The sequence below is a fragment of the Mobula hypostoma genome, chromosome 7 (genome assembly GCF_963921235.1).
Source record: "Mobula hypostoma chromosome 7, sMobHyp1.1, whole genome shotgun sequence".
Lineage (NCBI taxonomy): Eukaryota > Metazoa > Chordata > Chondrichthyes > Myliobatiformes > Myliobatidae > Mobula > Mobula hypostoma.
In genome coordinates this window covers 31,525,100-31,549,029 of record NC_086103.1, presented here as the reverse complement: position 1 = coordinate 31,549,029, position 23,930 = coordinate 31,525,100, and the positions used below count along the sequence as shown (strand labels likewise).

General features: G+C 42.4%; 1 protein-coding gene across 4 annotated transcripts in view; it reads right to left on the bottom strand.

Annotated features, from left to right (window-relative positions):
- Positions 1–17,332: 17,332 nt before the first annotated feature.
- rnf14 (ring finger protein 14) overlaps positions 17,333–23,930 on the bottom strand; it is a 53,951-nt gene continuing 47,353 nt past the window's right edge. For all 4 annotated transcript variants that reach the window (XM_063053214.1, XM_063053215.1, XM_063053212.1 and 1 more), the window contains 3 exons: positions 23,074–23,246; positions 20,516–20,646; positions 17,333–18,209 (listed from right to left, as the gene is read on the bottom strand). In XM_063053214.1, the coding sequence (XP_062909284.1) occupies positions 18,146–18,209; positions 20,516–20,646; positions 23,074–23,246 (368 nt within the window). In that variant the 3' untranslated portion in view covers positions 17,333–18,145. The remainder of the gene's footprint in view (positions 18,210–20,515; positions 20,647–23,073; positions 23,247–23,930) is intronic.

The following is a 23,930-nucleotide window of genomic DNA, read 5'->3' as shown; positions in this document are numbered from 1 at the left end:
GTGGGAGGCCTTCAAAAGTGAAATTTTGAGAGGACAGAATTTGCATGTTCCTGTCAGAATAAAAGGCAAGGATAACAAGTTTATGGAACATTGGTTTTCAAGAGATATTGAGGCTGTGGTTAAGAAAAAAATGGAGATACATAGCAGGTATAGACAGGTAGGAACAAATGAGGTGCTTATGGAGTATAAGAAATGCAAGAGAACACTTAAAAAATCAGGAGGGCTAAAAGAAGGCGTAAGGTTTTTTTAATCAGATGAGGTGAGTGAAAATCTGGGGGATTCTACAGATATGCTCAGAGCAAAAGGATTGCAAAGGACAACATTGGTCCTCTGAAAGATCAGAATGGTAATCCATCTGGGGGAGATCTTAAATGAATTTTTTGCGTCTGTATTTTCTTAGGAGATTAACCCAGAGTCTATAAAAGTGAGGCAAAGTGGCATCAACTTTATGGGCCGGAAACAGATTACAGAAAAAGATGTATTGGTGCTCTTGAAGCATATTAGGGTGGATAAATCCCCAGGGCCTGACAAGGTCCCCTCGGCCCCTATGGGAGGCAAGTGCAGAAATTGCCAGGGCCCTAGCAGTGATAGAGCAGTTGTCATTGAGACCATTTGTACCATCAGCAAACTTTGCCACAAAGCCATCAGTTCCATTATCGAAATCATTGACAAGCAATGTGAAAAAATAGCGGTCCCAATACTGACCTCTGGGAACCACCACTAGTCACTGGCAGCCAGCGAGAAAAGGCCCCCTTTATTCCCATTCGCTGCCTCCTGTCTGTCAGCTATTCCTCTATCCATGCTAGTATCTTTCCTGTAATGCCATGGGATTTTATCTTGTTAAACAGCTTCATGTGAGGCACCTTATCAAATGCCTTCTGAAAATCTAAGTAAATGACATTCATTGCCTGTCCTTTGTCCACCCTGCTTGTTACTTCCTCAAAGGATTCTATCAGACTTGTCAGGCAAGATTTCCCTTTGCAGAAACAATGCTGACTTTCACATATTTTATCATTAGTCTCCAAGTACCCTGAAAGCTCATCCTTAATAATAGACTCCAACACTTTCCTACCGCTGAGGTTAGGCTAACTGGCTAATAATTTCCTTTCTTTTGTCTTCCTCTCTTCTTAAAAAGTGGAGGGACATTTGCAATTTTCCAGTCTTCTGGGACCATACCAGAATCAAGTGATTCTTGAAAGATCATGACCAATGCATCTGTTATCTCTTCTGCAACCTCTCTCAGGACTCTGGTCCATTTGGTCTAGGTGATTTATCCACCTTAAGACCTTTGAGTTTGCCCAGCACTTTCTTCCTTTGTAATAGCAATGATGGTCACTCCTGCTCCCTAACACTCATGGACTTCTGGCATACAGCTGGTGTATTCCACAGTAAACACAGTAAAGACTGAAGTATTTGTTAAGTTCATCTGCCATTTCTTTTTCCCTATTACTACCTCCCAGTATCATTTTCCTGTGGTCCAATGTCAACTCTCACCTCCCTTTTATTCTTCATATAACTGAAAAAATCTTGCAGTATCCTGGTTTGCAGTATCGGCTAGTTTTCCCTCATATTTCATCTTTTCCTTCTTATTGCTTTTTAGCTGGATTTTAAAAGCATCAGCGGCAGTGGAAGGCAAGTGGAGCACCACCAAATGTGGTGAGTTTTTTCTCCTTGCATGGGGTTTTCTAATTTTTTTAAACCCTATCAGAGAGATCGGGTCTAGCAGAGCAGCCATCGTTGGAGCGGCCATCGTCGGAGTGTGGGCCAGAATCAGAGTGGGAACGTAGAGGGTTTGACTCAAGAGGCTTCGACAAGAAGAGGCTGAGGCCAAGGAAACAGGTAAGAAGGGTAGGTTTTTCCTTTTGTTATTGCTGATTTGATCTTGGTTGCCCATAGTACAGTATAAGACCATAAGACCATAAGACAAAGGAGCAGAAGTTGGCCATTCAGCCCATCGAGTCTTCTCCACCATTTTATCATGAGCTGATTCATTCTCCCATTTAGTCCCACTCCCCCGCCTTTTCACCATAACCTTTGATGCCCTGGCTACTCAGGTACCTATCAATCTCTGCCTTAAATACACCCAATGACTTGGCCTTCACTGCTGCCCATGGCAACAAATTCCATAGATTCACCATGCTCTGGCTAAAAAAATTTCTTCGCATTTCTGTTCTGAATGGGCGCCCTTCAATCCTTAAGTCATGCCCTCTTGTACTAGACTCCCCCATCATGGGAAACAACTTTGCCACATCCACTCTGTCCATGCCTTTCAACATTCGAAATGTTTCTATAAGGTCTCCCTTCATTCTTCGAAACTCCAAGGAATACAGTCCAAGAGCGGACAAACGTTCCTCATATGCTAACCCTCTCATTCCCGGAATCATTCTAGTGAATCTTCTCTGTACCCTCTCCAACGTCAGCACATCCTTTCTTAAATAAGGAGACCAAAACTACCCACAGTACTCCAAGTGAGGTCTCACCAGCGCCTTATAGAGCCTCAACATCACATCCCTGCTCCTATACTCTATTCCTCTAGAAATGAATGCCAACATTGCATTCGCCTTCTTCACTACCGACTCAACCTGGAGGTTAACCTTAAGGGTATCCTGTACAAGGACTCCCAAGTCCCATTGCATCTCAGAACTTTGAATTCTTTGCCCATTTAAATAATAGTCTGCCCGATTATTACTTCTGCCAAAGTGCATAACCATACACTTTCCAACATTGTACTTCATTTGCCACTTCTTTGCCCATTCTTCCAATCTATCCAAGTCTCTCTGCAGACTCTCCGTTTCCTCAGCACTACCGGCCCCTCCACCTATCTTCGTATCGTCAGCAAACTTAGCCACAAAGCCATCTATTCCATAATCCAAATCATTGATGTACAATGTAAAAGGAAGCGGCCCCATCACTGACCCCTGTGGAACATCACTGGTAACTGGCAGCCAACCAGAATAGAATCCCTTTCTTCCCACTATCTGTTTCCTGCCAATCAGCCAACGCTCTATCCACGTATGTAACTTTCCCGTAATTCCATGGGCTCTTATCTTGTTAAGTAGTCTCATGTGTGGCACCTTGTCAAAGGCCTTCTGAAAATCCAAATATACAATATCCACTGCATCTCCCTTGTCTAGCCTACTGATAATTTCCTCAAAAAATTGTAATAGGTTTGTCAGGCAGGATTTTCCTTTAAGGAATCCATACTGAGTTCTGCCTATCTTGTCATATGCCTCCAGGTACTCTGTAACCTCATCCTTGACAATCGACTCCAACAACTTCCCAACCACCGATGTCAAGCTAACAGGTCTATAATTTCCTTTTTGCTTCCTTGCCCCCTTCTTAAATAGCGAAGTGACATTTGCAATCTTCGAGTCCTCCGGAACCATGCTAGAATCTATCGACTTTTGAAAGTTCATCGCTAATGCCGCCGCAATCTCCACAGCTACTTCCTTCAGAACACGAGGGTGCATTCCATCTGGTCCGGGAGATTTATCGACCTTTAGCCTATTCAGCTTCCTGAGTATTTTCTCTGTCGTAATTGTGACTGCGCACACTTCTCTTCCCTGCCACCCTTGAGTGTCGGGTATCCTGCTGTCTTCCTCAGTGAAGACTGATGCAAAATATTCGTTCAGTTCCTCTGCCATCTTCTTATCTCCCATTGCAATTTCTCCAGCATCATTTTCTATCGGTCCTATATCTACTCTCACCTGTCTTTTACTCTTTATATACTTGAAAACGCTTTTAGTATCCTCTTTGATATTATTTGCTAGCTTCCTTTCATAGTTACTCTTTTCTCTCTTAATGACCTTCTTAGTTTCCTTTTGTAAGGTTTTAAAAACTTCCCAATCCTCTGTCTACCCACTAATTTTTGCTTCCTTGTATGCCCTCTCCTTTGTTTTAACTTTGGCTTTGACTTCTCTTGTCAACCACGGTTGCATCCTTTTTCCATTCGAAATTTTCTTCTTTTCTGGAATATACCTGTCTTGCACCTTCCTCACTTCTCACATAAACTCCAGCCACTGCTGCTCTGCCGTCTTTCCTGCCAGTGTCCCTTTCCAGTCAACTTTGGCCAGTTTCTCTCTCATGCCACTGTAATTTCCTTTACTCCACTGAAATACCAACACATCAGATTTTGGCTTCTCTTTTTCAAATGTCACAGTGAACTCAATCATGTTATGATCACTGCCTCCTAAGGGTTCCTTCACCTCAATCTCTCTAATCACCTCCGGTTCATTACACAATACCCAATCCAGTACAGTCGATCCCCTAGTGGGCTCAACAACAAACTGTTCTAAAAAGCCATCTCGCAGACATTCTACAAATTCTCTCTCTTGAGATCCAGTGCCGACCTGATTTTCCCAATCCACTCGCATGTTAAAATCCCCCACAATTATCATAACACTGCCCTTCTGACAAGCCTTTTCTATTTCCTGTTGTAATTTGTACCACATCCCTGCAGCTGTTTGGAGACCTATAAATAACTGCCATCAGGGTCCTTTTACCCTTGCAATTTCTTAGCTCAACCCATTAAGATTCTGCACCTTCCAATCCTATATCACCTCTTTCTAATGATTTAATATCATTTCTTAACAATAAAGCCACACCTCCCCCTCTGCCTACCTTCCTATCCTTACAATACACAGTGTATCCTTGGATGTTCAGCTTCCAGAGACATGCATCCTTTAGCCATGTCTCAGTGATGGCCACAATATCATATCTGCCAATCTGTAGCTGTACGACAGGATCATCCACCTTATTCCTTATGCTGCGTGCATTTAAGTATAACACCTTAAGACCAGTATTTGGTACTTTTTGCTTTGATTTCACTGCAACTTTATTGCACTGCAACTCATCCCAATGGCTACAAATTTGCCCCATCACCTGCCTGTCTTTCCTGACATCTTTACTGCTCACTATCTTAGATTTATTTCTGTTTTCCCCTTCTTGCGCTCTGTCATTCCGGTTCCCATCCCCCTGCCAAATTAGCTTAAACCCTCCCTAACAGCTCTATTAAACTTTACCGCTAGGATATTGGTCCCCTTCAGGTTCAGGTGTAACCTGTCCTTTTTGAACAGGTCATACTTCCCCCAGAAGAGATCCCAATTATCCAAGAATCTGAAGCCCTGCCCCCTGCACCAGTCTCTCAGCCACGCATTCATCTGCCTGATCCTACTACACTTGCCCTTACTAGCGCGTGGCACAGGTAGCAATCCCAAGATTACTACCCTGGAGGTCCTGCTTTTCAGCTTCCTTCCTAACTCCTGGAAATCTCTCTTCAGGACCTCCTCCTTTGTCCTATCTATGTCATTGGTACCAACATGTACCAAGACAACTGGCTGCTCACCCTCCCCCTTCAGAATATTCAGGACCCAATCCGAGACGTCCCGTACCCTGGCACCTGGGAGGCAACACACCATGCGGGTATCTCTATCAGGCTCATAGAATCTCCTGTCCATTCCCCTGGCTATGGAATCCCCTACGACTACCGCATTCCTCTTCTCCCTCCTTCTCTCCTGCACAACAGCACCAGGCTCAGTGCCAGAGACCCGGTCACCATGGGCATCCCCTGACAGGTCATCCCCCTCAACAGCATCCAGAACAAGATATTTGTTGCTGAGTGGGACAGCCATAGGTGGGCTCTCTACTATCCGGGCATTTCTCTTCCCTCTCTTGACAGTGACCCATTTTTCTGACCCCTGTAGCCTAGGGATGACTACCTCCCTGTAGCTCCTGTCTATCACCTCTTCACTTTCCCAGATAAGCAGTAGGTCATCAAGCTGCAGCTCCAGATCCCTAACACGGTCTCTGAGGAGCTGCATCTCAGTGCACCTGGTGCAGATGTGGCCATCAAGGAGGCTGGAGGTCTCCCAGGATTCCCACATCTGACACCCTGAACAAAGCACTAACCCTGCAGGCATGCTATCTAATTCTACAGGAATGAAACAGGAAAAATAAGTCTACTCACCCACTTACCTCGCCAAACAGACGAACTTTTTAAACCGTTAGCTCTTACCGATAGCTGTGAGAGCCCTGCTGTTCCTGTCTGTCCGGGCCGATTCGCGAAGTGGGGGGGGTAGAAAAAAAAGAGTTGGTGCTTCCCTCTCGCCTCTTCCCGTTTACCACCGAAGCCCGTTGAAGCCAAAGCCCTACACTCTGCTCCCACTCACTCCACTGCCCGCTGTATAGGGTGGTCTCCTTTTTAAACTCTCCGTACTGTCCTGTTGACGTCACGTGCCTGCGCAGTCTTGTCCTTCTTGCACTCAAAGAAGTTTTTTAAAAAACTGCCCTCCTTCATCAGTAATCTCGGGATTACTGCCTGTGCCACGCGACAGTGAGAGTAGGAATGCGATGAGGTGGAGGATAAATGCGTGGCTGAGGGATTGGAGCAGGGGGCAGGGATTCAAGTTTTTGGATCATTGGGACCTCTTTTGGCGTAGGTGTGACCTGTACAAAAAGGACGGGTTACACTTAAATCCTAGGGGGACCAATATCCTGGCAGGGAGATTAGCGGGGGCTACTGAGGTGACTTTAAACTAGAATGGTTGGGGGGTGGGAATCAAATTAAAGCGGCTAGGTGTGAGGAGGTTAGTTCACAACAGAGGGATGGGAACCAGTGCAGAGAGACAGAGGAGTGTAAAGTGAGCGTAGAAGCAAAAAGTACAAAGGGGAAAAGTAAAAGTGGCAGGCCGACAAATCCAGGGCAAGCATTAAAAAGGGCTAAGAGAGTTGTAAAAGAGCGCCTGAAGGCTTTATGTGTCAATGCAAGGAGCATTCGTAATAAGGTGGATGAATTGAAAGTGCAGATTGTTATTAATGATTATGATATAGTTGGGATCACAGAGACATGGCTCCAGGGTGACCAGGGATGGGAGCTCAACGTTCAGGGATATTCAATATTCAGGAGGGATAGACACGAAGGAAGGGGAGGTGGGGTGGCGTTGCTGGTTAAAAAAGAGATTAACGCAATAGAAAGGAAGGACATAAGCCGGGAAGATGTGGAATCGATATGGGTAGAGCTGCGTAACACTAAGGGGCAGAAGACGCTGCTGGGAGTTGTGTACAGGCCACCTAACAGTAGTAGTGAGGTCGGAGATGGTATTAAACAGGAAATTAGAAATGTGTGCAATAAAGGAACAGCAGTTATAATGGGTGACTTCAATCTACATGTAGACTGGGTGAACCAAATTGGTAAAGGTGCTGAGGAAGAGGATTTCTTGGAATGTATGCGGGATGGTTTTTTGAACCAACATGTCGAGGAACCGACTAGAGAGCAGGCTATTCTGGACTGGGTTTTGAGCAATGAGGAAGGGTTAATTAGCGATCTTGTCGTGAGAGGCCCCTTGGGTAAGAGTGACCATAATATGGTGGAATTCTTCATTAACATGGAGAGTGACGTAGTTAATTCAGAAACAAAGGTTCTGAACTTAAAGAGGGGTAACTTTGAAGGTATGAGACATGAATTAGCTAAGATAGACTGGCAAATGACACTTCAAGGATTGACGGTGGATATGCAATGGCAGGCATTTAAAGGTTGCATGGATGAACTACAACAATTGTTCATCCCAGTTTGGCAAAAGAATAAATCAAGGAAGGTAGTGCACCCGTGGCTGACAAGAGAAATTAGGGATAGTATCAATTCCAAAGAAGTAGCATACAAATTAGCCAGAGAAAGTGGCTCACCTGAGGACTGGGAGAAATTCAGAGTTCAGCAGAGGAGGACAAAGGGCTTAATTAGGAAGGGGAAAAAAGATTATGAGAGAAAACTGGCAGAGAACATAAAAACGGACTGTAAAAGCTTTTATAGATATGTAAAAAGGAAAAGACTGATAAAGACAAATGTAGGTCCCCTGCAAACAGAAACAGGTGAATTGATTATGGGGAGCAAGGACATGGCAGACCAATTGAATAATTACTTTGGTTCTGTCTTCACTAAGGAGGACATAAATAATCTTCCAGAAATAGTAAGGGACAGAGGGTCCAGTGAGATGGAGGAACTGAGCGAAATACATGTTAGTAGGGAAGTGGTGTTAGGTAAATTGAAGGGATTGAAGGCAGATAAATCCCCAGGGCCAGATGGTCTGCATCCCAGAGTGCTTAAGGAAGTGGCCCAAGAAATAGTGGATGCATTAGTGATAATTTTTCAAAACTCGTTAGATTCTGGACTAGTTCCTGAGGATTGGAGGGTGGCTAATGTAACCCCACTTTTTAAAAAAGGAGGGAGAGAGAAACTGGGGAATTATAGGCCGGTTAGCCTAACGTCTAACAGCACATTTGGAAAGCGGTGAAATGATCGGACAAAGTCAGCATGGATTTGTGAAAGGAAAATCATGTCTGACGAATCTCATAGAATTTTTTGAGGATGTAACTAGTAGAGTGGATAGGGGAGAACCAGTGGATGTGGTATATTTGGATTTTCAAAAGGCTTTTGACAAGGTCCCACACAGGAGATTAGTGTGCAAACTTAAAGCACATGGTATTGGGGGTAAGGTATTGGTGTGGGTGGAGAATTGGTTAGCAGACAGGAAGCAAAGAGTGGGAATAAACGGGACCTTTTCAGAATGGCAGGCGGTGACTAGTGGGGTACCGCAAGGCTCAGTGCTGGGACCCCAGTTGTTTACAATATATATTAATGACTTGGATGAGGGAATTAAATGCAGCATCTCCAAGTTTGCGGATGACACGAAGCTGGGTGGCAGTGTTAGCAGTGAGGAGGATGCTAAGAGGATGCAGGGTGACTTGGATAGGTTGGGTGAGTGGGCAAACTCATGGCAGATGCAATTTAATGTGGATAAATGTGAAGTTATCCACTTTGGTGGCAAAAATAGGAAAACAGATTATTATCTGAATGGTGGCCGATTAGGAAAAGGGGAGGTGCAACGAGACCTGGGTGTCATTATACACCAGTCATTGAAAGTGGGCATGCAGGTACAGCAGGCGGTGAAAAAGGCGAACGGTATGCTGGCATTTATAGCGAGAGGATTCGAGTACAGGAGCAGGGAGGTACTACTGCAGTTGTACAAGGCCTTGGTGAGACCACACCTGGAGTATTGTGTGCAGTTTTGGTCCCCTAATCTGAGGAAAGACATCCTTGCCATAGAGGGAGTACAAAGAAGGTTCACCAGATTGATTCCTGGGATGGCAGGTCTTTCATATGAAGAAAGACTGGATGAACTGGGCTTGTACTCGTTGGAATTTAGAAGATTGAGGGGGGATCTGATTGAAACGTATAAGATCCTAAAGGGATTGGACAGGCTAGATGCGGGAAGATTGTTCCCGATGTTGGGGAGGTCTAGAACGAGGGGTCACAGTTTGAGGATAGAGGGGAAGCCTTTTAGGACCGAGGTTAGGAAAAACTTCTTCACACAGAGAGTGGTGAATCTGTGGAATTCTCTGCCACAGCAAACTGTTGAGGCCAGTTCATTAGCTATGTTTAAAAGGAAGTTAGATATGGCCCTTGTGGCTACAGGGGTCACGGGGTATGGAGGGAAGGCTGGGTTCTGAGTTGGATGATCAGCCATGATCATAATAAATGGCGGTGCAGGCTCGAAGGGCCGAATGGCCTACTCCTGCACCTATTTTCTATGTTTCTATGTTTCTATGTTTCAGAATTCAGCTCCCACGACACTCTGTAGTCCCGATCCAAAAGACAGTCGTTGGTAGCAACCTTCCTTTCTAAACTCTCCGCGCTGTCCTGTTGATGTCACACGCCTGTATAGGCAGGATAGTGGATATGGCAGTTGAATGCTCCTCCTTTAGGATGTGGGAATTCATGGAACCTGATGGTCTCCCTGATGACTACAAATGCGGGAAGTGCAGCCAGCTCCAGCTCCTGAAAGACTGCATTATGGAGCTGGAGCTGGAGCTGGATTAACTAAGGATCATCGGGAGGCAGAGCAATTGATAGATAAGACTTTTGAGCAGGTGTAGAATGCAGAGTGCGGAACTCAGGGAGTAGATGTGTGAACACTGAGAGAGGTAAAGGGAGAAAGAAGTCGGTGCAGGATTTGTGGCCATTCCCTTTGGATACTGCTGAGGGGGAATAACCTATCTGGGCAAGGCCACAGCAGTCAAGCCAATGCACTGCGGTTGGCAGGTGGAGTAATAGCCACAGGGACTCGATAGTTAGGGGATCAGATGGAAGATTCTGCAGCAGCAAAAGAGATGCCAGGATAGCATGTTGCCTCACAGGTGCTAGGGTCCGGGATGTCTCTGAGTGGTTGCAGAATATTCTTGAAGGGGAGGGTGAGCAGCCAGAGGTTGTGGTACATATTGGTACCACTGACATAGGCAGGAGAGGGGCAGAGGTCCTGCGCAGTAGGCTTGGGGAGTTAGGAAGGAGGCTGAAGGGCAGGACCTCCAAGGTGGTAACCTCCGGATTATTTCAGGTGCCACGAGCTAGGGAAGGTCAGGACAGGAAGACAGCGCAGACGAACGAGTGGCTGTGGAGATGGTGCAGGGGACAGGGTTTCAAGTTCTTGGATCATTGGAATCTTTTCTGGGGAAGGAATGACCTGTACAAGTGGGACGGGTTGCACCTGAAATGGAGAGGAACCAATATCGTGGGAAGGGAAGGAGGTTCGCAATGCTATTGGGGAGGGTTTAAACTAGATTTGCAAGGGGGTGGGAACCAAAGTGAAGAGGCAGCGGGTGGGACAGTTGGCGCACAAGTAGAGACAGCTTGCAGGGAGTTTGTGTGGAAGGATAGGCAGATGATAGAGCAAAGATGCACTTAGCCAGATGGTTTGAGATGTGTCTATTTTATTGCAAAGAGTATCATAAACAAGGCGGATGAACTTAGATCGGGGATCAATATGTGGAATTATGATGTTGTGACCATTGCGGAGATGTGGATGTCTCAGGGGCAGGAATGGCTGCTGAGGGTTCCGGGCTTTAGATGTTTCAAAAAGGACAGGGAGGGAGGAAAAAGAGTTGGGGGAGTGGCATTGCTAATCAGGGATAGTATCATGGCTGCAGAAAAGGAGGAAGTCGTGGAGGGCAACACACACAAAATGCTGGACCGAAACTTCGACTGTACTCTTTTCCTAGATGCTGCCTGGCCTGCAGAGTTCCTCCAGCATTTTGTGTGTGTTGCACGGATTTCCAACATCTGCAGATTTTCTCCTCTAAGTCAGAAACAGGAAAGGGAAATGCACAGCAGAAATGAGACAAATGTTCAGGGATCGTTTACATGGTGTTCTACATGGGTATGTTCCACTGAGGCAGGGAACGGATGGTAGGGTAAAAGAACCATGGTGTACAAAGAATGTAGAAAATCTAGTTAAGAAGAAAAGCTTACCAAAGGTTCAAGAAACTAGGTACTGTTAGAGCTCAAGAAAATCACAAGGTTGCCAGGAAGAAGCTGAAGAGTGAAATTGGGAAAGGTAGAAGGGGCCAAGAGAAGGCCTTAGCAAGCAGATTGAAGGAAAACCCCAAGGCGTTCTACAAGGATGTGAAGTTCAAGAGGATGAGCCGTGTGACAATAGGATCAATCAGGTGCAACAGTGGAAATGTGTGCATGGAGTCGGAGGAGGTAGCGGAGGTACTTAATGAATACTTTGCTTCGGTATTCACCAGGAAAAAGGACCTTGGCAATTGTGGGGATGACTTACAGTGGACTGAAATGCTTGAGAGTATAGACATTAAGAAAGAGGATGTGCTGGAGCTTTTGAAAAGCATTAAGTGAGATAAGTCACCCAGTCCAAACAAGATATACCCAAGGCTACTGTGGGAAGCGAGAGAGGAGATTGCTGAGCCTCTGGCAATCTTTGCATCATCAATAGGGATGGGAGAAGTACCGGAGGATTGGAGGAAGTCATGGAGGGCAACACATTGTTCCCTGGTTCAAAAAAGGGAGTAGAGATAACCCAGGAAATTATAGACCAGTGAGTCTGATCAGTTGTGGGCAAGTTGTTGGAGCAAATCCTGAGAGGCAGGATTTATGAGCATTTGGAGAGACATAATCTGATTAAGGATAGTCAGCATAGCTTTGTCAAAGGCAGGTCGTGCCTTACAAGCCTGTTTGAATTCTTTGAGGATCTAAGAAAACACATTGATGAAGGTAGAGCAGTGCATGCAGTGTATATGGATTTCAGCAAGGCATTTGATAAGGTACCCCATGCAAGGCTTATTGAGAAAGTAAGGAGGCATGGGATCCAAAGAGACCTTGCTTTGTGGATCCAGAATTGGCTTGCCTACAGAAAGCACAGTGTGATTGTAGATGGTTCGTATTCTCCTTGGAGGTCGGTGACCAGTGGTGTTCCACAGGTGTCTGTTCTGGGACCCCTCCTCTTTGAGATTTTGATAAATGACCTGGATGAAGAACTAGAAGGGTGGGTTAGTAAGTTTGCTGATGACACAAAAGTTGGGGGTGTTGTGGATAGTCTGGAGGGTTGTCAGAGGTTACAACGGGACATCAATAGGGTGCAGAACTGGGCTGAGAAGTGGCAGATGAAATTCAACCCAGATAAGTGTGAAGTGGTTCATTTTGGTAGGTCAAAATTAAAGACAGAATATAACAGTAAGACTCTTGGCAATGTGGAAGATCAGAGAGATCTTGGGGTCTGTGTCTATAGGACACTCAAAGCTGCTGCGCAGGTTGACAGTGTTGTTAAGAAGGTGTATGGCGTGTTGGTATTCATCAACCAAGGGGCTGAGTTCAAGAGCAGTGAGGTAATTTCAGGATATTGTGAATGCACTCAGAAACGTTGCAGACCCTGGCACCTGGCGGACAGACTACCACCCATGTTTCCTTATCGCATCCACAGAATCACCTATCTGTCCCCCTAACTGTACAGTCCCCTATTACTGCTGCCATCCTCTTCAGCTTCCTGCCCTTCTGAGCTACAGGGCCGACTCGGTGCCAGAGGCACAGCCACTGCTGCTTCCCCCAGGTAGGTTATCCCCCTAACAGTACTTAAAATGGAGTACTTATTGTTGATGGGGACAGCTACAGTGGAGCTTACCACTATCTGACATTCTCCCTTCCCTCTCCTGATAGTTTGCCTCCTGTAGTCTTGGGGTGCCTACCTCCCTGTAGCTCCAGTCTATCACCACTTCACTTTCCCTAACAAGTCAAGGGTCATTAAGGATGCTATGATAGAGGAATAAAGAAATAATTAAATGGCAAAATAGTCCACCTGTGGCTGACAAAGTAAGTAAAAGCTGATGTAAAAGCAAAGAGAGTGTATACAACAAAGCAAAAATTAATGGGAAGATAGAGGATAAATCTACAGAAGTATTAGGGAGGAAAAAAATGAAATATGAAGGCAAACTAGCAAACAATATCAAAGTGTATAGAAAGTTTTTCTCAAGTATATAAAAAAAATAAGAGAGATGTGAGTGGATATAGGACCACTAGAAAATGAGGCCAGAAAAATAATAATAGGGACAAGGAGATGGCAGATGAACTAAATGAGTATTTTGCATCAGTGTTCACTGTAGAAGGTACTAGCAGTGTGCTTGGTGTTGAAGGGTGTGAAGGAAGAGAAGTGAGTGCAGTTACTATTACAAGGGAGAAGATGCTCAAAAAGCAGAAAGATCTAAAGGTACATAAGTCACCCGGACCAGATGAACTGTATCCTAGGGTTCTAAAAGAGATGGTGGTAGAGATTTTGGAGGCATTAGTAACAATCTTTCAGGTATCATTGAACTCTGGCATGGTTCTGGAAAATTGCAAATGTCACTCCACTCTTTAAGAAAGGAGGCAAGCAGCAGCAAGGGAATTATAAACCAGTTAGCCTGACCTCTGTGGTTGGGAAGACGTTGGAGGCAATTGTTAAGGATGAGGTTATGGACTACTTGGTGACACTGGACAAGATGGGACTATGGCAGCATGGTTTCCTCAAGGCAACATCTTGCATGGCAACCTGTTAGAATTCTTTGAAGAGATTGCAGGTAGGATGGATAAAGGGAATGCAGCGGATGTTGTATATTTTGGATTTTCTGAAGGCCTTTGACAAGGTGCCACACACGAGGCTGCTTACCAAGTTAAGAACTCATAGTATTACAAGTTACTAACATGGCTAGAGCATTGGCTGATTGGTAGGAGGCAGCGAGTGGGAATAAAAGGGTCCTTTTCTGGCTGGCTGCCAGTGATTAGCGGTGTTCCTCAGGGGTCAGTGTTGGGACCACCTTTTCTGCTGTATATCAATAATTTAGATGATGGAATAGATGGCTTTGTTACCAAGTTTGCAGATGATACGAAGATTGGTGGAAGGACAGGCAGTGTTGAGGAAACATGAAGGGTGCAGAAGGACTTAGATTAGTGGAATGGGCAAGAAAGTGGCAAATGAAATACAATGTTAGCAAATATAAGGTCATGCACTTTGGTGGAAGAAACAAATGTGCAGACTATTTTCCAAATGGGGAGAAAATCAAAAAATCTGAGATGAAAAGGGTCTTGGGAGTCCTTGTGCAGAACACCCTGAAGGTTAACTTGCAGGTTGAGTTGGTAGTGAGGAAAGCAAATGCAATTTTAGCATTTATTTCAAGAGGTCTAGAATACAAGACCAGGGATGTGATGCTGAGGCTTTGTAAGGCACTGGTGAGGCCTTACCTTGAGTATTGTGAACAGTTTTGGGCTCATCTAAGAAAGGAGGTGCTGGCATTGGAGAGGGTTCAGATGAGGTTTACAAGAATGATTCCAGGAATAAAAAGGTCATCATTTGAGGAGCATTTGATGGCTCTGGGCCAGTACTCACTGGAATTTAGAAGGATGAGGGGGGAATCTCATTGAAACCTTTATGAATGTTGAAAGGCCTTGACAGAGTAGATGTGGAAAGGACATGGTTGGGGAGTCTAGAACAAGAGGGCACAGACTCAGGATAGAGGGGCGTCCATTTAGAACAGAAATGTGGAGAAATTTCTTTAGCCAGAGGTTGGTGAATTTGGAGAATTTGTTACCAAAAATCAGCTGTGGAGACCAGGCCATTGGTGTATTTAAGGTGGAGAGTGATAGGATCTCGATTGGCCACAGCTTCGAAGGTTTCAGAGAGAAGGCTGGAGAATGGGGCCGGGGGCGGGGGGGTTAGATCTGCCATGATTGAATTGCGGAGCAGACTCAATGGGCCAAATGGCCAAATTCTGCTCCTCTGTCTTACGTCTTATATTTAAATCAGCATTAGGGACAGGTGAGGTACTGCAGGATTGGAGGATCACTGATGTTGCTCTGCTGTTCAAGAAAGGTTCTAAAACTAAACCAAGAAAGTATAGGCCAGTGAGCCTGACCTCAGTAGTGTTTGTGGGAAAATTACTGGAAGGTAATCTAAGGGACTAGATATATGAGCGTTTGGGCAGACATGGACTGATTAGGGATAATCAGCATGGTTTTATGTTGTGGTAAGTCATGTCTAACCAATCTTACAGAGTTTTTCAAGGAAGTTACCAGGAAAGTTGATGAAGGCAATACAGTGGAAGTTGTTTGCATGGATTTTAGCAAGGTATTTGACAAGGTCCCACATAGGTGGTATGTCAAGAAGGTTTAGCCACTCAGCATTCAAGATGAGGTAGTAAACTGGATTAGACATTGGCTTTGTGGGAGAAGCCAGAGGGTGGCAGGACATGGTTGCCTCTCTGACTGGAGGCCTGTGACTGGTGGTGTGCTGCAGCAATTGGTGCTGGGTCCATTGTTGTTTGTCATCTGTCTCAACAATCTGGATAATAATGTGGTTAACTGGATCAACAAATTTGCAGATGACGCCAAGATTAGGGGTGTAGTGGACAGCGAGGAAGACTATCACGTCTTGCAGCGGGTTCTGAACCAGCTGGAAAAATGGCAGATGGAATGTAATGCAGACAAGTTTGCGAGGTGTTGCACCTCAGTAGAACCAACCAGAGTGGTTTAACACAGTGAACGCAAGGGCACTGAGGAGTGCTGTAGAACGAAGGGATGTGGGAATACAGATCCATAATTCCTTGAAAGTAATGTCAGAGGTAGATAGGGTCGTAAAGAAAGCTTTTGGTGCCTTGTCCTTCATAAATCAAAGTACTGAGTACAGGAACACGAGGAATTCTGCAGATGCTGGAAAGTCAAGCAACACACATCAAAGTTGCAGGTGAACGCAGCAGGCCAGGCAGCATCTATAGGAAGAGGTATAGTCGACGTTTCGGGCCGAGACCCTTCGTCACTACTAACTGAAAGAAGAGTGAGTAAGAGATTCGAAGCTTTCAAATCTCTTACTAGCTCTTCTTTCAGTTAGTCCTGACGAAGGGTCTCGGCCCGAAACGTCAACTGTACCTCTTCCTATAGATGCTGCCTGGCCTGGTGCATTCACCAGCAACTTTGATGTGTGTTACTGAGTACGGGAGATGGGATGGTATGTTAAAGTTGTACAAGGCATTGGTGAGGCCCAATTTGGAGTATTGTGTGCAGTTTTGGTCACCCTCCTACAGGAAAGAGATAAATAAGGTTGAAAGAGTAGAGAAAAAAAAATACATGGATGTTGCTGGGACTGGAAGACCCAAGTTATAAGATTGAATTGGATAGGACTTTATTCCTTGGAACAGAGAAGATTGAGGGGAGATTAGATAAAGGTATACAAAATTATGAGGGGGATAGATAGGGTAAATGCAAGCAGACTTTTCCACTGAATTTGGATGGGATTACAATTAGATGTCATGGGTTAAGGATGAAAGGCAAAAGCTTAAGGGGAACATGAGGGGAAACATCTTCACTCAGAGGGTCATGAGAATATGGAACGAACTGCAAGTGCAAGTGGTACACGTGAGCTCAATTTCAACATTTAAGAGATGTTTGGATTGGTACATGAATGGCAGGGCTATGGAGGGCTATGGTTCCGATGCAGGTCGATAAAAGCAGGCAATTTAAATGGTCTGGCACAGACTAGATGGGCCGAAGCAGTTTTTCTGCTGTACTTTTCTATGATATAAATACAACATATTAAGCATTGCCCAGAAGGCAGGTTTAACAGGTCACCAAAATATATTATTTCATTATTTCTTGAACTTCAGAGATTTATTTTTTATGATATTTGAATACATGTTACTCAAGTCAGTTAGCACCATTGGATTCAGTGAACACTTACAGGATAAAGGAGGAATGTGTTATATAAATGGTACTGAGATATTCCAAAAGTGAAATGATTTCTAATACTGAGGTAAGAAAATTCCAACTTTCTTAATGGGGAAAGGATTGAAAGGGAAAGGAAAAATAACAAAAATACTGTATCATTTTCTTCTTGTTTAACACAGTTAATTGTGGCTCTGGTCAACTTGTAAAAGAGCAGCTTCTAAATAGTTAAAAATTGAGAGTTGCTATGTTTTGCAATAGGTGATAAGTATTGATTCAGTCATTGAAGGAAATATAGACTAAAGACAATCATTTTTTTTTATTATAACCACCAGGCATTTTATTTCAAGGTACAAAGTTTTAATGGTGTTTTTTTTTCTCAACTCCCTGCAAACCATCATAGTAACCTGCAATAAGTGAAACATAAAAACATCAGGACTAGATTAAATTTTTCTGCTGCTCCGAAATCAAAACTGTGTACGTATAAATGAAAGGCCACCACACAATTTACTCTGTAATTTGAACTGCATTTCAAAACCCAACTTCTTAGCCAAGGTTAGCTCACAAAGCCTCATGATTAAACCTCTTTTCAAGATAGTGCTTTCACATCAATGTCCCAGTCAAAAAGCCTAAAGCCACAACAGCAAGTCTGCAAAAGCTCTGGGTATTGAGGAAAGAGTTATGATTTTCTTAGATTTTTTTTTGAGGAAGTGGCAGGTGCTGTTAGTGCAGTGGAAAACCCAGCTTTTTTATATTTAAATTTGAATAGTGAACTTACTATTTCTCAACAGCAAATCATCCCAATGACAATGGTTTTCAACTCCATCAACTATTTTCCACATAATGCTGTCCAATGTTAAGTGAAACATGATTTTAGCCTTAAATTTATGTGCCTTTTTCCTTTGGATTTCTGCTCGAGAAATACATGTTTGAAAGCTGAAAATAAATCTATTAATAACTTAAACTGTGAGCCAGCAGTGTATTCTAAAAGCAAATGTTAATATGAGGGATTTTTTTGACCACAACTGGTTAAGATAGATGAACAGTTTCTTGCCAGCTACAAATGCTTAACATATCAGCTTTGTGTAACGATGAATCCTTGCCAACTGCAGAAAACAGCTAAAAAATGTCATCATCTTCATCACTCAGGAATTCATCTTCTACCTCAATACCTTGGAAAAGCCTACAAATTAAAAAGAAAAGTTATATATACACAAAATGTCCACTCATGAAAACTAACATACATGCCATTAGTTAGTGTCAGCTATGGTTCAGTACGCAGCGTTTACTCCTGAGGGCTAAAAGGCTGTGAGTGTCATACCACAGCAGGGTGCTAAGCAGAAAGTTTGGAATGGCACTCCAGAACTGTACCAAAGTAGCTGGCAGGAGCATCATTTAGAAGGAGTCCATTCTGTGTTCTCAGGTGGCTGTAGAAGTTCCTTTCTTGAGGAGAGAGGGAGTGTTCTGCTTATCCTTCAACTACCTTGATTAGTACCAGTTACCCGGTCATGATCTCACTGCTGTTGTGGGAGTTTGCTCTGTGCAAACTGCCTGCTGCATTTCTTATCTTGCAAAGGTAATTACTCTGCTAAGATACTATAATGTTGCAATGTACTTTCAGAATCCTTAAGTTGCAAAAGATGCTACATAAATATGTTTTTATTTTAAATACACTGCACCCCAAACTAGGAATTCTGTATTGTGGCAGAGTATATACAGGTTAATATTTTTAGAGCATGGCCAGGAGATGTACTTAGGTGTCATACAGATTATTGCAAGTTACCTGGAAGTGAACAATTTTTAATAATGTTTCATTGTGAAACGAAGTCAGAGAACGTAATTGAGAGTACAAGGCAAGTTGTCTGGAGTGTTTTGTTTATGGAGCAGAATCTATAAGGGATCTTTTGAATCAGCAGTTGGTACAAAAAATATGACTAGTTTCCGGAAAGATTTACCAGCTCAAACTATATCAACACTGAATCATTTCCAAATACTGTATGCCTGATGGAAAATTTCCAGTTCTTCAGACGTTATTATCCATCCATTTATAGATCTTCAGTCTAGCTTTAGCTCCCATCATTTTTTAGCCACCTAAATGTTCATTATAATCCAGGACTGGGAAGATTTCCTGGTCGTTAACTGCTTCTTGTTCTCATCCATATAATAGTGTTAATCCCTCTCTCCAGTGAACATATAATAAGGTGGTGTCACTTTTGCTATTAACATTTAAAGATTTTCACTTCTGCTTTCACAACTAAAAGGCTGTTTTCTGTTAAGAATTGTGTTGAACTTTGATTTAAACCACAAAAAAAATCTGGCAAGTTTTTATCCTTTTTGTAGCTTCCCTGGTCTATATGGTGTCATTTGTTCTGTCCCTCTTGCTGAGTGCTTCTGAGTCCACATCTTTAAGTTGGAAGGTCATAAGATATTATTCTACATATGAAAGTTGCTAAATATTATTGCTGTCCTTGTCCTTCATAATACATTTCCAATAATGATAGTTTTTCCACTGTCCTGGTTGGTCTACTTATAGAAATATCAGTGTCTACAGTACTGCACAAAAGTCTTAGGCACATATATATATGTAGTTAGGGTGCCCAAAACTTTTGCATAGTACTGTATTTGTCAACATGGAGTTTGTAAAACTGGTGGGAGCAAAGGATATTGGGAATGGTGAGAGTGGAGTGCCGTACGAAGGATGTAGGACAGGGGTGGAGGGGGTAGGTACAGAGAAGGTCATTTGATTCCAAACAATTGGTTTATTGATCATTACAGAATGCCTCTCTGGTGCTTCCTGCTCCCTGCCCTCTCCCTTCCTGTTTTCCCAACCATGATTCCCCTCTCCCGACCTCCTTCCCAATCTCAGTCCACAAACGAGACCCATATCAAAATCAGGTTTATCGTCACTCACATATCATAAAACTTTTTTGCAGCAGCAGCAGTACAGTGTAATATACGAAACTACAATATCATGGAAAAGTTTTGGCACCCTATATTATATACGTACAGCACTGTATTTACCCTTCTCTTTGGATGCTCTTTGTACATGGCTTCCTAAATACGAATGTTGTCAACCACACTCCAATTTCAGATCATTATCTGTGCTCACATCTTCTTCTCCCAGAATATTTCCTTTACCTTAGGATATTTACATCCCCACCTAACCCTTTCCCAAAGTGTATCCATGCATTTCCCTTGCTCAATGCTATACATATTCCAAAATAGAATATACTAAAATTCTCATGGCAAAATGCTGTTATTGAAACATTAACTATATCCAAAGCCAGAGATTTGCTGATACTTTATCGCTGACTTATTTCTAAATATTTTCATACCAGCACATCTACAGGAGACTTATAGAACCTGAAGTTTTCAGGATTATGTGATCAATACAAATCCAGAGCTTCTAAACAAATCAGTCAATAGTTAACAATGCAAGTTACTGGAATACCATGAAAGCCTTATTTGATTAATAAGAAAGAAACTCACGCATTGAAACACGGTGAGGAGGGATCACGGAAATGTCCATATGGATTTACTCTTGATAATGGGCATTGGCAAAGCCAACAGAAGTAGTGTTTACAGCCACCACAAGTCATCTTATTACATCCATTCATCTTCTGAAAAGACACACAAACCACATTTTACTGTAACATCCAGTGACAACCCAAACAATAAAAATACTATAATGCCATTGATGAGTTCTTGACTGGAGATTTACATTTTAAGCAAATATTTTGTAGATGGCATGGCACAGAGCACCAGTGTCTAATGTCTTGAAGCACTAATAATATGACGTTTATTGAAGCAGCATGCAAACCTTGAGCAGGAAGTTGCTTTTAGTTAGTATCCCAGGCTGTCACTAAACTTTAAAGGCATGAAAGTATGGTGGATTCCAGTTCATTGGGACCAGCACATTTCTACCCACTTAAGTGGCTGCCAATTAGTTGAAGTTTCATGGAAATAGTTAAAAAGACAAGCTACCATTTAACTGAGTAACAAATTATGTATTTAAATGAAATGCAAAATAAATTAGAACACTGCCAATGCTACTACAGTACTTTCAAACTGTATATTAGTTCCTAATAGTTATCAATGGTGGAACTGATCCGGTGCACTCTGCTCTGTACGGGATGTCCAGGAGGGGTAGCGCCTCTGATGAAGGTACTTGTCATGTCCATTCCAGGTCAGCTCACACACCTTTGGTCCCCACGGCACACTCAGCTCTCACCTGTGGCTTCAAGTAGTGTTTACATGTGAAAGTGGCCTTGCTCAGGTACACTGCTTTGACAGGCATGGTTAGCCAGGTGAGGATAGCCGGCAGTAGCGTTCTCTGGTGAAATAGGAATATGCTTGTTCTAGCATTTGATGTCAGCTCCAGCGGACTGGGCAGACGAGACCAACAGTGAGATCTAACGGCCAAGAAGGCGGTTCTGCAATGGTTTGTAGAGAGCAAAGGGCATGACAAGGCACTGAAGTCATGGTTATCCAATGCAACAAAGGAAGACCCCAGTTTGTGATGAATACTCATACCACTGGACCCGGACATCCAATGTCAACAGAGTGGAATTGTCCCAGTACAATGGCTTTTCTACTTTAAAAACTCTCCTGCACATTGTCAGATATGACGGACAACCAACACACGGCTGTGTTCTTTTGAATGACTGTAAATTAATATACGGTATAAGGTATAACTTGAAATTCTTCTTCTCTGGGTGTACTTTGATAATAAAATTAACTTTATGAATAAAACTAGTGCAGATAATAGGCTACCTTCATACAATGTTTTTGACGATTGTATCTTCCAAATCTTTATTTTCATTGTAACATTCAAGACAATTGTCAATACCTTCAAATTCTTCATAGTTCCTAACTTGTTGAAGTAGTGAAATCTTTTCATTTTCCCTCCCAGCTATTTCTGGCATCTCCAAGATAGAATGCTTGAAACTGAGGTGTGCAAAATAATTCTAAACAGTCTTACTGCTTATTTCTCACCAACTATCAGTGACAAAAAACACTGCTTTTTGAACACAAACTAATGAAAATGACGACATTTAAAAACTTTTCGCTCTAATCACGATGTAGTGCCTAATGGCCACAAAAGTTCACGTGACTGACGCTAGTTAGAAACCATTTAGCAACAACATTCTGTTCCAATTAAGTTACATAGTGTTTCAAATAAATGAAGAAAACCCGGATATATTCTCAATTAATTTTTGTTCTTTAAGAGTTGTCCCAAAAAAGAGGCTGCCCCAAATAACCGATGAACCAACTAAATGGAATCCACTGTACTTCAAAAATGCTTTAAATATTTTTCTAAATGAACTACTAATGAGTGATGCAAATCATGCTTCCCTGTGAGGCATGTTTCCAATTTTAACTTTACATCAAACAGTTCAAAGGAATGAAAAAAATTCTTGGGATATTCCTCATGTTTTTGAATAGCTAATGTACGAATGTTACAAGGCTTGGCAAGGTAATGTATCTCCGGAAAATTCTAAAAATGTATTCATAACCATGACCAAAAATTGTTCATTTTAAAATAATGAAAATAACTTGATTTGTTCAATTTATTTCAGTATTCACTCATTTAAGTTGAAATTAGATAGTCCTATATTTTTTGTTAGAAGCAAAATCTGTAAATGGTGGGAATCTAGAATAAAAACAGAAAATACTGGAAATATTCATCATCAGGCAACATGTCCAGAGAAGTCAACAAAAGCTAATATGCTTTTACATTAATGACCCTCTATTGAAAAATCTTTAAAAATTATATATAAAAAAACTACCTTAATTCAAAACAATGAACTCTTGAAATAGAAAATTAAAATTAAACCACTGGATTTTCAGATGCAAATACGGCACTATCATCAAAAAGACACTGCAAAAATTACCATTAACACACTAATTCTTCAAAAAACTAAGGGTTTGTTTAAGATGCTGAAAAATGCTTTTACAATATAAAGGAAAAATAAAAATCCAGTAAAGTAACTACCTCTGTATGTAACAAGAAAATCCAATATGAGCATTTAGGCTGATCAACCAACCTGTATGTTTGTACCACAGCGGGGACAAGGCTTAGAGTTTTCATCAAGCCATTCCTGGCTACACAACTCCTCCACTGCTTTTTCAATCATTCGACGGCCATAAGTCTTTTCCAGTAGCTTCTTCCCAGATTCATCTGATTCCAAATACTCATCCCGCAACTCAGCAAGTTTCTCTGAAGACACCAAAAAAGACTAAATACGAAGAGCAAATAAAATTTCTTTCCTTGAATATCTTGATAATCCAACAAATATGAATGAGAGTGAGATTCAATTGCTAAATTGTTTTACCCTAATTTTTATTGATCCTGGTGTTAGATTTAGATGGTAGCATTTAGTGATCCTGTTGTTGATATGATTTTCCTACTGCTCAGACTTTACTGCATTAAAAGTAGTCAGTAAACAGAGTATTAGAGTTTCTGCCTACATGTCAAAAGGAATTTCAGGAGCAAGTTATGCTCTGATGAAAGCTTGCTGATTTGAAACATGCTATGTCATTCTAACACATTATCTGCAGTTCAGATTTTCAGCATAGTTTAAAGTTAGACACTCAGCAATGAGCTGGACCTTCTTACTGAAAAGCTAATAAATTTTAACCTTAAAACCAACAGGGTGCTACTGCTAAGGAGATTCGGGAATATTTTCTAATCAAAAATTCTAAAACATCTCATGGAAAACACCAGTTATGTAACTGGGTTTCGATAGAAATTTTCGAAACTTAGGGAAGTTCCAAGCATTATTTGTGAACTGACTACTCTCAAAACCAAAACAGCGTCTAGTCATTTACAGGTAATCTCTTGGTAGATACTTATGTAGAAATGCAAATATTCTTTTCTTCCAGTGTCACAAATTAACTACTT